The following is a 14,189-nucleotide window of genomic DNA, read 5'->3' as shown; positions in this document are numbered from 1 at the left end:
TCATCTAAACTCACTATGCCTCTAAGTTCATGGAGGAAATTCTAAGTACAGCATCCTTCGTGAATTTCAGGCAATCAGAGTAGCCAAAATCCACCCATGAATCAGTAGAATTGGGTAGAAGTAGAAGTAGAATTGCATACTCACTTCTGCCCCTTTATAATCCTACTACTGGATTCATAGACATCTACAGCTCAGACTGACCAACATCTTTGAGCTAGAGAGTTATCACAAATGTTTACCCTTTGTGTAAATAAACTTGACCCATATACCCTTTCTTTTATAGAGAAAGAGTCTTTTGATAAACAGGTTAAGTGCTTCCCCATGTTATCATTCACAAATAATAGTCATCAGATGGCATCTAAAAATGTAGTTTACCAGGAAGGGCCCCTTTCCACCTGAGAAATGGCCAGTCTGTGAAGTATAATTAAAAATGAGCACTTCAAAGGACACAAGTATGCTTTTCAGTAAATATATTCTTCCCAATCACACAAGAATATACATTAGGAAAAAATAATTTTGACTTTAAAAGTAACATAAAACAATGAAAAAATTATTCATCTATTGTCAAGTGTGGCTTTCTCTTATTTAATTTGATTGTAAAATCCTAAAGTTGTATTAAAGCACACGTGACAAATGGCATAATATTAATCTTTTAAAAGTTTCTCACATTCTTTAATCCTAAACAAAAATAACTTAGTGTTTCAAAGCTTCCATAGTTGTACAAAGACTGTAAAATTTTATTTCACACAATAAGATTTGTATCATATGGTTTAATAAAGCCCCCAAAGTAGTCTTGCAATTGACTTTTTAACAAAAGCAAGCAAACAAACCCAAATCTAAGCAATTAAACTAACTCTATAAATTTTAGACATGGAATATCTCAGGGTTAAAACTTTTAATGCCATCAAATGTTGATAAATTATATTTCAAGCAATAGTTGCAATTAGTAATAAAAGATCATTTAGATTTTGATCTTTTTTCTTAAAAACATACTTCTATTTTACCTACACACAAAAGAGTAAGTCCTTAATGGCTTTCTAACTTTTATGTCATAAAAATGCATTATCTCCCTAGACTACTGTCAAATCATGAGTCTTCCCTCTTCTCTTAACTCTGTTTAACACTCTTACTCTGGTGATAACATCACAGGATCAGAGCTGATGCCCAAAGCTCTATCGACCAGAATAGTTGGAGGGATTTGGTGGTTTTTCACCTTAATCATCATTTCATCCTACACTGCCAATCTGGCTGCCTTCCTGACAGTAGAGAGAATGGAATCTCCCATAGATTCAGCAGATGATCTGGCAAAGCAAACCAAGATAGAATATGGGGCAGTCAGAGATGGATCGACAATGACCTTCTTCAAGGTAAGAAACTGACAATTCTCAAAGGTTATCTCATATTGAGGAGAGGGGAATGTGGAATAAAAGTCTCTCAAAAAAAAAAAAAGAATGAAAGAAAAGAAAAAAGAAAAAAGAAAAGAAAAGAAAAAAGAAAAGAAAAAGAAAGTGGGCAGGTTTGGTTTTTTTTTTTTTTTTTTAAATAAGACTTATAATGACACACTCCCATTACAAGGAACCCATGTGCCCTCAGCAGTCAGCATAAAGCAATTTCTCTGCTCCCTTTATCCCCAATTTAGTACACTCAGATCTACAGATCAATATCTTCTCCCTTTATACTAGAAAAAAATGCTGTTTTCTGAACACAGCCCAACCACCATTAACTAACCACTCATGCATGGAACCCATAAAATAAAGATTCCTTAATCTAAATTCTGATAATCAGAATACAGAATACTTGAATATCATTATTTTGTTCTTATATTCTGTATTTAATGAGATAGAAGAAGATAACAAATGTGTTGATATGGGAATTTATTTGGAGATTTAGAATGAAAAAGAATTCCCAGGGGATATCAGTCAAATATTGTATTTGCACCAGTAAGGACAGTGCCCCTCATTGTGGCCTGAAGCTTTCCAATAGCCAGAGTGCCTTCCAAAGCACCAAAGAAGAATTAAGTTAGAGTGATACAGTTTTATTGTCAAGTGCATTTCATTGTTCAACTCTTTTTAATTACTTACTTAAAATAAAGCAACTGATTTCTGCCTTGCTTATGGAATAAGCCTCTATAATTTCTATTATGAAATCCCAGATACAGTAGCTCTCATGGGTTAGGGTGAGGGGGTGCAGAGAATGGATTTCAATAGATCCAGGGAGTTGTAGAGATAGCAAAAACACCTTAGAGATCATGACGGTCGGCCCTTCACTTTACTAATGAAGAAAACAATATCTCCAGAAGCTAAATTATCTTTCAAAGTCACAAACTTGAAATTAGACAGGGATAAGCTAGAGCCTTCTTTTGAAAGATAACTGTTCATGTGAAGAAAAAAAAGAAAAACAGCTGTGCAACCAAAATAAACTCTAAAAAAACACTGTGTCAATGTTTCATACCTAGATACCAAAAATGAAGTTGTCACCCCAGGATTGAGTAGACAAAGACTGCTGAAGAATATTAATTTAGAACCCCCCCAAAAAAAAAACAAAAACAAAAACAAAAAAACTAAGGGTGAAAAAAAAGGGAACATTTCTTTGTATACCAGTATTGGTTCACCAAAATAGGTACTACTTATGCAGTAAATTTTATGTACCAATTAACAATAACAATTGATAAATAAAAATTACTTTATTTTAAGAGTAAAGTCTACCCAGAGGTTTACCCGAAACAGAGTAACATGAAAAGTTAGGATTTGCTTATCCTCTATGTTAGAAAAAGGTGATTCTTAAACATTATTTTCACTTTAAGAAATACATCATTGATTTAGTAAATGTATAACGTGTGGTGATTATTTCTTCCCTAGACAAGTGTTGTTTTAAGGACAAATGACATTAAATATATGGCTATCCAAGTTTATGAAAGCTTGGATTTTTGTAAAATCAATAGTGTGAAAAGACAGAGCTTACCTCAAGCTAGTGATTCATCACGATACTTGTCAGAAACCAGGAAAGTTACCTGCAAGGCATAGAGGACCAAGGGATACTGCCAAAGTAGAATTGGGTATGTCTGAAAAAATATCTGAAATGATTTGCCTCTCTTACCAGTGTCAAAAAGTTTTAAAGTTTCAAGAAGTAGATAAGTAGAGGCAGAGAAGAGTCTACTACCTTCTGGATGTATACAACAAATATAGAAGAGTAAGATGCTACCCTTTGCACAAGCAATGGACCTGACTTTGCTACTATGCAACCAGCCTGTGTATTCACAAAGCACCCCTTAGCCTCATTTTCATCTGATTCTGCTTCCCACATGCTTCTTGTATACAAAGGGTGCTGGTCCCCATTTTTCCAGCAGGACCCATTACAAGCATGTTGGATGGTGCATTTCCCTAAAGTAGTCATGTTCTACTCACACCTTCTGCTTCCTAGGCCTTTTCAGAGAGGGCTCCTGCTTGCTCCTTGGCCCCGAAAACGAGGCACCAAATTAAAGTGGTCTCTCAGGTCACCAGGCAAATGATGAGTCAAAAAGCATCCCAGGGAGAAAGAACGTGAGGATAGGACCAACAACAGCAATGAGAAGAGCAGCAGGCACAAGACACTAGCTCATAGCCACACACTCTATAAATGCTCTACATATATTATCTCATTTGTTCCTTATCAAAACTGGTTGAGGCAAGTATTAATATTGTCCCCATTATATGAAGAAAATGAGGCACAGCTCAGTTAAATGACTTACCCCAAATTTGCAAATCTGTGAGTAGAAGACCTGGGGTTCACCCAAATATCAGAGAGTGCTTTGAGGTAAGCTCCTTGAGGGTAGAGAATTGCTCTGTTTTGTTTGCCATTACATCTCCAGAACCTAAAGCAATGCCTGCAACATGGTAGACACTCAGAAAATATGTTTTTAAAAGATGAACAAATGTACAGATGAATTCTAAGAAAGATGGAATTCCATCAGAGGAGGGAGGGACAAAGGGAGTGAGGTAAACAGCGTGTCTTTGTCAATTCAGGCTACTTTCGTGAAATACCAAAGACTGGGTAGCTTATAAAAAAACAGAAATGTGTTTCTCACACTCTGTGAGGCTGGTAGTCTTAGATCAGGGTGTCAGCATGGTTGAGTGAGGGCCCTATTTCAGGTCACAGACTTCGTTATATCCTCACATGGAGGAAGGGGCAAGTGATCTCTCTGGAGCCTCTTTAAAAAGGCACTAATCCCATTTGTAATGGCTCCATCCTCATGACTTAAACACCTCCCAAAGACCTCACTTCCTAATACCAGTATCTTGGGGTTAAAGGTTCCAACATCTGAATGTGAGAGGGACACATCCAGACCACAGCGGGAGGGATAATGGAGACCCACACAGGAAGAGACACTGTTGCCATATTCCTCGATTTACAAGTTAGCTTGCAGCCTGGCAACCCTATTATCAAGAAGGAATTTATTTGCAAAAAAGAGAACAAGGACTAAATCCGATTTAGTTTTCCCCTTAAGGGAGGCAAGCTGTCAGAAAGCTTCAGAGGGATACACACTCAGGGTTTTTAAACTGGATTATTCCGCAAGGGAAAGAAACATTCCAGGCTTTCAGCGCTCAAGGTATTTCCACCTTGAGTCACTGAGTGACAGTAGTTAATGGTAAAAAAAAAAAACTCAGTCCTGAGCCAGGCCTTCATTAATATTTCACCTTTGCTGTGCCATCAGACCTCCCTCCCCTTCTCTCTTAATCAAAGACAATATTGTCTCTTGGGCTGTTGAATGAATAAGGAAAATCACCTTCGCCCAGTCTAATCTAGCATGTTCTGATCCATTGTTGGGTAATAAGCCATTTTCTCAGATGGGTCTCATTTTCACGCAATCACAAGGAAACTTCTAATAAGAAGCATTTTCTTATCATATGCAGTGTAATTTAAAGTTTTTTTGTTCCTAGGAGCAGAGAAAAAAAAAAAAATATATATATATTTCCCTTTGGCAGCATCCAAATATTAGAAATCTGTCTCTTTGCTTTCAAGTTGATTCTAAATTGTTTTTACAGGTATGGAATAGGAAGTTGCAAAAAGGAAAAAACTATAGAAATCACCAAAATCTGTGAAGACACAAAATACCTAATCCCTCAACGTGGTCTCTGGGCCACAAGCTTTTAAAGAAGCTTCTTTCTGAAATGTGTGGCCAAAAGTGGCTCACTAAAATTTCAATCAAAATCCATTGGCTTTTTTCCCCTTTTTCTATTTTTGCAGACAGCACAAGCCCAGATTTCATATTTGGCTTATTTGATTTTCAACATGAAAAAAAAAAACCCAAAATTTAATTTTTTAAGTAGCTCAGGTGAAATTGCACTACCTACCTGTGAATTCAGATAAGGCTAAAGAAATAAAGTGACATTTATTAAACAAGTGTTGATCAAAGCATGTGTCTGAGACAGGAGAGGCCAAAGCAGTTTTTCTTCACTGAGTCATTTGTGTATAGAATAATTACATTGATCATCAGAACTGTATTTACACAAGAGAACTAGAATTAAATCATGAATTCCACATACATTCACTAGGCTAGATGGAGAGCTAGAATTTGATATTGTCCATAAAAAAAAAAAAGGAACAACTCTAAGTTCTGTGGCCAAGGACACCCAGTTAATAATGCTTATTAAACTTTACATTTTCTCAAGGTCATCAGCACTTGGAGTCTTAAAGTCTTAAGCACTACGAGTGATATAATGCCCATTTGGTCAAGGGGTGTCATTTACCACTAGGCCAATTATCAAGACAAGGTTAAGGAGAGGCAGAGTATTTTATCAACCATCCAGGAACTGTGGAAGATGTTTAAGGAAATTCTCCAAATATAAGGGGATCTTTTATTTCTCCTTGTCAGGCTGTCAATTAATAAATGGACTCTTTTTATGTCAGAGTCTTACTATTTCAGAACTTCAAGAGATTTCATTTTAGAGAACTTTTCAACAAACTCCCATTTATTCTCCACTAGGATAATACCAATTAATAATATGATGTTAACTACATTGGTTTCTCAGCTCTCCACTGCAGAATTGCTTGCTTCTTTCTACTGTTTCAAAGCCTGAACAATAAAGGTTTTCCTTGTCCTTCCAAGCTCCTAAGACTACCACCAGCATCTTAGGAAATACAAAGATCATTCAGTTCGTGACCAAGCTGTGGACACAACTTGGGTGTATCTTCCCCAAGATCGACATGACCAATTTTCACTTTTATACTCAAGAAAGTTGACAGCAAAGGCATCTAGCTACAGTTTCCCCTTTCATAATAGAACACTAAGACACTGTTTTTCTCCCTCTCTCATGGAAGGTAAGGAAAGTGCAAAAATTATCTTCTTTCTCCTTGAGGTAATTCTATTAATTACCTTTCAGGATAAATGGAATAGCCCAAACTTTGGTCTCATGATGCCTGTTTAGCAAGTCACATTTTTTTTTTCCAATTGAAGAAAGCATAGTCATAAAAAATCTAAGAACATTTTGAGGCCTGAAAAAGGAGGATTTTCCAATGCCCCTTGCATACCAACATCTAAACAGGATAATGGGGCTAGTCCTTGTTCAGAGACAGAGAACACCAACCAGTCTTCTCAGGAGATATACCTAACTCCAGTTGCTGAGATATAATTTACAATTTATAGTGAAATGCTTCAGATTGCATATTTTGGAGCCAGATAGCATAGCTTCAAAATCTGACTTTACTGCTTATTAGCTATGAACTAATAATTCTTTGAACTCCATGTCTTGATTTCCCTTCCTGTTTATTGAAGATAATAATTAGCTCATAAGATTATTTTAAAGAATAAATGACTTAATAGGTCATGTGCTCACAGTGCTACTTGGCAAATTGTAAACAATTAGGAGGTTAGATATTATCATTTTCACCAGCAACATCATCACCATTAGCATCCAACACTTACCCCTAGCTAATAGTCCTACTTTTTCAGTCCCTGGGAATTTTTAGAAAACTCTGTTTTGCTCTTTGCTCAACTTTCTTACTGTCAGTGATCTCTGGAAGATGTGCCTTCTGCTAATTGACAGAGAAGTCCAGAGGAAGTGCCAATGTCCAAGATCTCAAAGACTTTCAGAAGCCAGGCCTGACAAAAACCTTAGTTTTAGCCAGCTTTGCTAGGTACATACGTGGTGTTTGCAGAAGAACCATTTCCAGGTGGTAGATAGGCAACAGATAGTAAGGCAGCCCTTAAAATTCAACTGAGAAGCGGAGTAAGGTAGTTCAGAAGGATTCAATTCAATTTATGTTTTCCAGGATCTCCAGTATGACTAGCACTTGAGGTTGGCACTATAAGAGACAGGAGGGGGACAGGTATAAAATTTTGTGCAAAGCTTGAAGACCTGAATGGCAATAAAGTGACAATATACACACAGACCTGTTAAACACAATGCAACATGTGATTTAGTAGCATATCTTGTGCAGACAGGAAGTGGTGTGAATATCAGAAGTCCTCGTGAGCCAAAAGGGTAGAAAATACTCACGTAAGAAATGTTTCTCAGTAGAAGCTTGCCTTGTAACTAATCACTATCCTCTCAGACCCAAGCCAGAGGATTACACAGATTAGATCATGATTCAGTCTAAAATGACTTGGATAAAATAGGTTTAAAAAAATCATAACAGGCTTGTCATTTCTGGCTTTCATGGTCTAGGGACTTTGGACTGGCTATGGGAATAAGGGACTCTCTAACCTTTATAATCTCCTTCCAGGGAGTAGTTAGGAGCTGTCATCAACCCTAAAGACATTTCAGAGAAGTTGTTGAGCACCACACCAATGGAACTGTAGCAATGAGCCATTATGAGAGACAGGTTTCAGACAGAAATAGTCATATAAGGACACATAAAATGAAAGACATTTCTCAAATTTCTCTGCATAAAAAGATATTAGCTTTTGTTTGAAAAATTCAGCTAATTTTACCATCAGTACCTAAAATGTTAAGTTCCCATATGTTAAAAATGTATTTGGAAAGAAATCCATGAGGTCAATTACAGTGAACCTTTTTCAAATCCCAGTATATTGCCTATAATGGACCAATCTTTAACTCTAGACAGGAGAAAAACATGAAAAATGTTTTAGCAAAGGTGTTTAAATCCCACTCAGGGAATTTTATAAAGGGAGCACATGAATTTTTAAAACCTTGGAGATTCTGCAAATGTCATAACTTTCTATCAATTCAAGATAAGAGCATGATCAACTGCAATGATCATATTATATACATTTGAAAGACAGAGGCCCTCACTATAAGTATAAATGCCTTCTTCTGAGATCTTCTTTCAAAGTGATTTTTGTAAATTAATCATATTTTTTAAATTCCCTGAGAATATATTATTTAATTAAGTAATTTATTTAATTGTGAGTTAAAGAAAATGATTGTTTTAAAGACAAACTATTTACCTCTGATACATCTGCTTCAAAAGCTTGAATTTCTACATAGATGATTTCCGGGTCTTTGACTGATTTTTAAGACTTATCTGAAATCAGGATTTATCTAAAGAAAAAGTAAATTGAAGATTTTAAAATATAACTGTTTTTTGGCATTTTCTTTGTTCAATATACATATAGTCACTGTATTGATGATAGTGAATTCACATTCAAATAGAATTTTTTATTAGATAACAAAGATCAAATATAATTTATCCCCAGTGTGTATATATGCATGTGGGGCGATGGATATATATATATATATATATATATAAATAATCATGTATAAACATGGATCTATACGTAAAGTCTTCAGACATATTGTTCTTAAGTAGAATTGCAAAGTTGTTCATCCTACAAAATAATAATATTTTTATCTCCAGTGTAGGAGCCCTATAACCTGGGCTATGTCTATAAAATAGAGGTTCTATTAGTCTTAAGACCCTCTTACACTACAGAATTTACACCTGTTTTACAGAAACCCGGCAACTGCAAACAACAGGATTATATGAAATATAAAATACTGTTAAAGGAAAAAATATAAACAATATCCACACTTCCTTTTAAGTTCCAACTGTCACACTTCTGAAAATACTACTAATTTTTGTTTAAACCAATGTAAGCTGCCTAACTTCATGTAAATAGTTCCATGCATTATATGACAACTGAAAGAAGTACAACAGCTCTGATTATTATAGAAAAATACCACCACTACTTACTACCACTGGTTCTTTAGAAAATTTAGCTGTTAAAACAACCAAATCATGAGTTTGTTGTTCAGTGTATTAAAACAATTAGCTGATTCCCCGTTGGTTAAGAACACAGAGCCTGGAGCCAGATTGCGGAAATCAAATCCTGGCTTCATCATTTCCTCATGTGGTGTTCTGATTCCTCACCTATAAAAGAGGCATAATAATGGCATCTTTCTCATATGATCACTGTGAAGATTAAATGAATTAATATATGCAAAGCACTTAGAGCAGTGCTTGGCAAGCAGTAAACACTGCATGTTCTAGTTATTATTACTATTTTCAATAAGTAGTTTTTAACTGCACACAGATACATTATAAATCATTTCCCAGTGAGTATTTAACTTGCAAGCACTATGGGGGGAGAAAAAAGAAATAAATGATGATCCTCCAATGGAGCTACAGTAACGCTTCCTTATAACAGATTTTTAGATGAAAAAATGCTTAATCTTTGCCAACAATGTTTCATCAGCAACAGAATAGCCACGTAATCAGATTTAACCAGGCAAAATGAAATTATCTATACCTGATTCTCCTGCGGTATTTTGGGAAAAAAAAAAAAAAAAAAACCTAGACGATTTCAGATTTAATAAATGAAGCCTTTTCAGCTTTAGTAACTTTTGCTAAGAAGCTTGGAGTACTTTACAAATATTCTAATTAACCTTTGACATATTCATTGAAATAAGAGGCATTCACTGTTTCTATTTTTTAAATATATATTATTTAAAGCGATTTAGCAGGCTGAGACTACAGAGGATTTAGAAGTGCAAAAATATCTGTCATTCAAACAGTTCTGTTTAAGAATTATTAAAATTTGGGTCTTAAAAATGGAAAATCTATTAAAAAGGAATAAATCTAACTAATACCAAAGTAGGACTTTTTGATCTAAAAAAAATAAACGTTATAGACCAGGGCATGACAATGGACAGAACTCAGGAGTAAAGAAGAAAAAGATACTAATTCTGTACTAGCACCTTCACTAACCAAATGTGACCTTCTGTGTGTCTTCAAAGTCAGGACCTACATAAGTAATATGAAGGAGTTGGTGTAAAGAGTAGAACATAGAGGTTGAAGAATCCTTAAGGGAAACTCTCCCAACCATGGAGTTCTTCCTGTAGGTTTCTAATAGTGGAAAACCATGTCCTAAGGTGCTTGAGCCACATACAGGTATTTCTAACAGTTAAAAAGTTATTCTAAAAAAAAATAAAAAATAAAAAAATAAAATAAAAAGTTATTCTATAGCCGCATTTGGGTCTTCCAGTATATCTAAACTCCCTAGCTTCTCAAATAGTCTATAATTCCAAATGTGGAGTACAGCAGAGCCCCATAAGAGCAAATTTCTAAATGATGAAAGAGAACTCTATATGGGAGCAGAAGGGTGCCATTCCCTGTTCCATTTTGTTTACCATCATTAAGCACCATCAGGAATAGCGGGGGCGGGGGAGGTCAAAGGAATTGAGAATGTTTCTGTACCTTCAACATGACCAAGTGGTAGTTTTCTTACTGAGAAACATTTCTGCCCTCCATGCTTCAAAGGAGTGCATGCCAGCTAGACTTCCCCTTTAGCACCACAGGGAGTTCTGAAAAGAAAGAAGTAGATGTGATTGAATTAATCCACGACCTCCAGCTCTATAGAGCAGTGCTACTCAAATTGTGGTGTAAAGAATATGCTAACCCCGGGAACACTGTATTACTAAGCTATGATGAGACAAAAGAAGTTGAAAGTTAGGAGTTGAGAATTTTTGTAGTTCATGGATATTGTGGTAGCACCAAGTACATGATCAGTGGATACTTCTCCTTGAGTGTAGACAACTTTGAGGATTGTTGAGTGCTCTTGGTGAGCTACATGTTATACAAGCTGTATGTTAGTCACATGTGGTAAGACCACAAATAGGTCTGCCGTGTATTGAGATAATTTGAGAACCTACCTGGTAGGGATCAATAATAGGCTTGTAGGTTTTGAGTTGATCTTTTCATCTTCCTGCAGGTCCTTCAATTCCTGGACCCCCCACACTTGTCCATTACCATCAATGAACTGATCATTTACCTTGTTTTGTCCTCAACTTCCCTAAACTAAAAATCCAGTTCTCTAGCTATTTACAACATTCATTTTTAATAAAAGTTAAGTATGGTAAAAAATAGATGTTTCATGGGACTTTCTTTATGTGATGGTTGACTCTAAGTTTGTAATAACATGACACAAAATAGAAAACTCCTTCAGGGAATATTATGAGTCCATGACTTTAAGCTATATTGTCATAGGTAAAGCAAATAAGATTAAAAATCATTCTCAGAAAAAATTTGGCAATGACATCCACTCCCCCAAGATCATAATGGTCCAATGGAAAGAGCAGTGAATTAGGTGTTGGGAGTCCTGGGGTCCGGTATTAAATCTGATATGAGTTCTGTGACTTGCATGAAGTCTCCAAATCTTCTATACCAATATTCCCTCCTCTGTGAAAACAGAGGTTTGAATGAGTCAATTTCTAATGTCTATGACAATTTTAAAACTTCCTATTTGTAAGAAAACTATTTTCCCTGAATCTAGTTTCCTGATAGAAGAATAATTTTGCCAGCTGTGCATTTACTACCAAAAGACAGACTGACCTCTTTGTATTCCTTCGAGTGGTTCTTTATTACAAATTTATCATTATACATCTCTTAGAGATTGAAATCACACAACAAATGAGGCATTGACCCTGATCACAAAAAAAAACATGCCTTTGTCATGGAGACATGAGCTCCTATTTACAGATATCTCTGGGGTTGAGGAGTAATTCACAGGGGCCTAATCATGATAGAATGGCTTCCATAAAATACCAGTATCTATAAGGTACTGTTTATTGAATTGTTGTTTGTCTCACAAGACCTTTCTCAGGGGGATCTTCAAATGCCTAACAATCCAAAATAAAGCCATCTGTCCTCCCTTAACTCATAAAGCCTACAGCATTAACCCAGGTCCTAAATAGAGTTAGGAATTAACTGAGCCCGCAGGAACACTTGAGCATGAATAACCACACCAGAGTTGATTCCACAGGTATTCCATTTATTGCTTATGGCCCCAAATCATGTTTTAAGCTTCTCTGCACTCCTGAGATGATACACCCTATGCCTGCCAAAGAAGCTGTCTCATGTGTGGGAGCTGGAGTTAGCTCAGAATTATCAGTAATTCCCATAATGTCTTTCATTTTCAAAATAAATGGAGGGGAGTGTTGATGCAAATGAAGACGAATTCAGAAAAAAAAATTGGAAAAATATGGAAATTACAGAGTAAAGTGTAAAATGTCTAATTATAGATCATTATTCAAAAGAATAGAAAATTCATATCCAAGCAATATGAAAACTAAGGCAGTATATTTTAACAAAGAAAGATAATGAGATAATGGAATGTATAGATGCATATATCCTATGCATCATATTTATGGTTTATTATTGAATCTATCAAAAAGCTGAAGAATAAGGGAAAAGACAACATCATAGAACACTTTGAAATGTAATATTCCATCCTCATCCTCTAAAATATATTTGTAATTAAAATTGAATACGTACATAAAAAAGCATATACAGTACAAGAGCTTTCTGATCTGAATTTTAACTTGAAAAGAACATTTGTATTCTTAGTTTTCCATAAAAGATAAGAGCAAATAGCAGTTCTTTCATAAACAAAGCTACCAAAGCATGTGATTTAGTTCAGGGCTGTCCCCAGCAAAGGCATGCTGTAACAGGCAAGAAGTACAAAGCAGGAAACAGTACAACGATGCCAGATGAAGTTAAGTGGATGAAGGGGAATGGAGTCGATGAGTGGAGTCCTGGAGTGAGGTAGTTATTCCTTGGCCCAGCATGCCTTGAAAATTTAGTCTTAGTGGCCACAATTCATTAGGCAGATGCTGTCATTGATATCAGGACTTTGAGCCAATGTCTTACAATCTCTTTTTCCTCAATAGCTGCCTCAGGGCTTCCAATGTTTTCCTGTAGTAAATTGGGCTCCTCTCAACTACCAAACTGAAAGCCAAGGATCATCCTTTCTGATTTCCTACCTGAAAGAAAGAATCCCCATACTGTTTGGACCACTGGGATTTTGAATAGCTTTAGGACACATTTTCTCAGCACTCTTCTGCTGGTGGGTGTGCTTTCTTTCCCTGCAGAAATCAAAGATATCCACCTACGAGAAGATGTGGGCTTTTATGAGCAGCAGGCAGCAGACTGCCCTGGTAAAAAACAGTGATGAAGGGATCCAACGGGTACTCACCACTGACTACGCCCTGCTAATGGAGTCCACCAGCATTGAGTATGTGACACAGAGAAACTGCAACCTCACTCAGATTGGGGGCCTCATTGACTCCAAAGGTTATGGAGTGGGAACACCTATCGGTAAGAGAGACAAGGCATGAACCAAGACTGTTATGGGCAATGTCAATTATGCAGGATCAAAGAGAGTGAATGCAGTGATATCTACTCCACACTCTGAGAAGTTCTACAATGCCTTTAGTGGACTAATCAATAAGGGAAATATCTGTGTAGGTCAGAGCCATGTTTTGAATGGACGATTCCCAGATATTTAACTTAATGAACTTTCAACCCACTTTTTCTTTCAAGATCTACCACCAAGTGTCTGTTTGAAGAAACCAATTTTATTATTTTACCCTCAAAAATTATCTTTAAAGAATATCTTCTTGATTAATCCTCTTGACATTATTCTCTTCAGTACCTTTACATGCATATCTAGTTTTTCTATCTCAAATTACATTGGAATATAACAAAATTAATTATGCTTATGGATGATAAAAGTTGAAAGGTCAGAATTCCATGTCAATAGAAGTAAAACCAAACTATATCTATAAAAGAAGAAAGATAAAGATTAAATTATAATTTTTTCTAGCAATATGCTAGAAATACATCAAGGATAACTATCTAAAATATCCAAATATTCTTAATTCTTTACTTTTATGCTACTGTTTTCCCTAGAGATATTATTGTCTTGTAGGTGTACAGACCCATATAACAAGGTTTTCTTGCATGTCTAACAT

At 35.8% G+C, this 14,189-nt stretch overlaps 1 protein-coding gene across 6 annotated transcripts in view; it reads left to right on the top strand.

The window, feature by feature from the left end:
* The window catches only part of GRIK1 (glutamate ionotropic receptor kainate type subunit 1), a 361,214-nt gene that overhangs the window by 325,504 nt on the left and 21,521 nt on the right, over positions 1-14,189 (top strand). For all 6 annotated transcript variants that reach the window (XM_072806695.1, XM_072806696.1, XM_072806699.1 and 3 more), the window contains 2 exons: positions 1,150-1,367; positions 13,308-13,533. In XM_072806695.1, the coding sequence (XP_072662796.1) occupies positions 1,150-1,367; positions 13,308-13,533 (444 nt within the window). The remainder of the gene's footprint in view (positions 1-1,149; positions 1,368-13,307; positions 13,534-14,189) is intronic.

The sequence above is a fragment of the Canis lupus genome, chromosome 30, assembly GCF_048164855.1.
Source record: "Canis lupus baileyi chromosome 30, mCanLup2.hap1, whole genome shotgun sequence".
Lineage (NCBI taxonomy): Eukaryota > Metazoa > Chordata > Mammalia > Carnivora > Canidae > Canis > Canis lupus.
The sequence above is the reverse complement of the archived record's forward strand: the minus strand, read 5'-3'. Positions and strand labels throughout refer to the sequence as shown.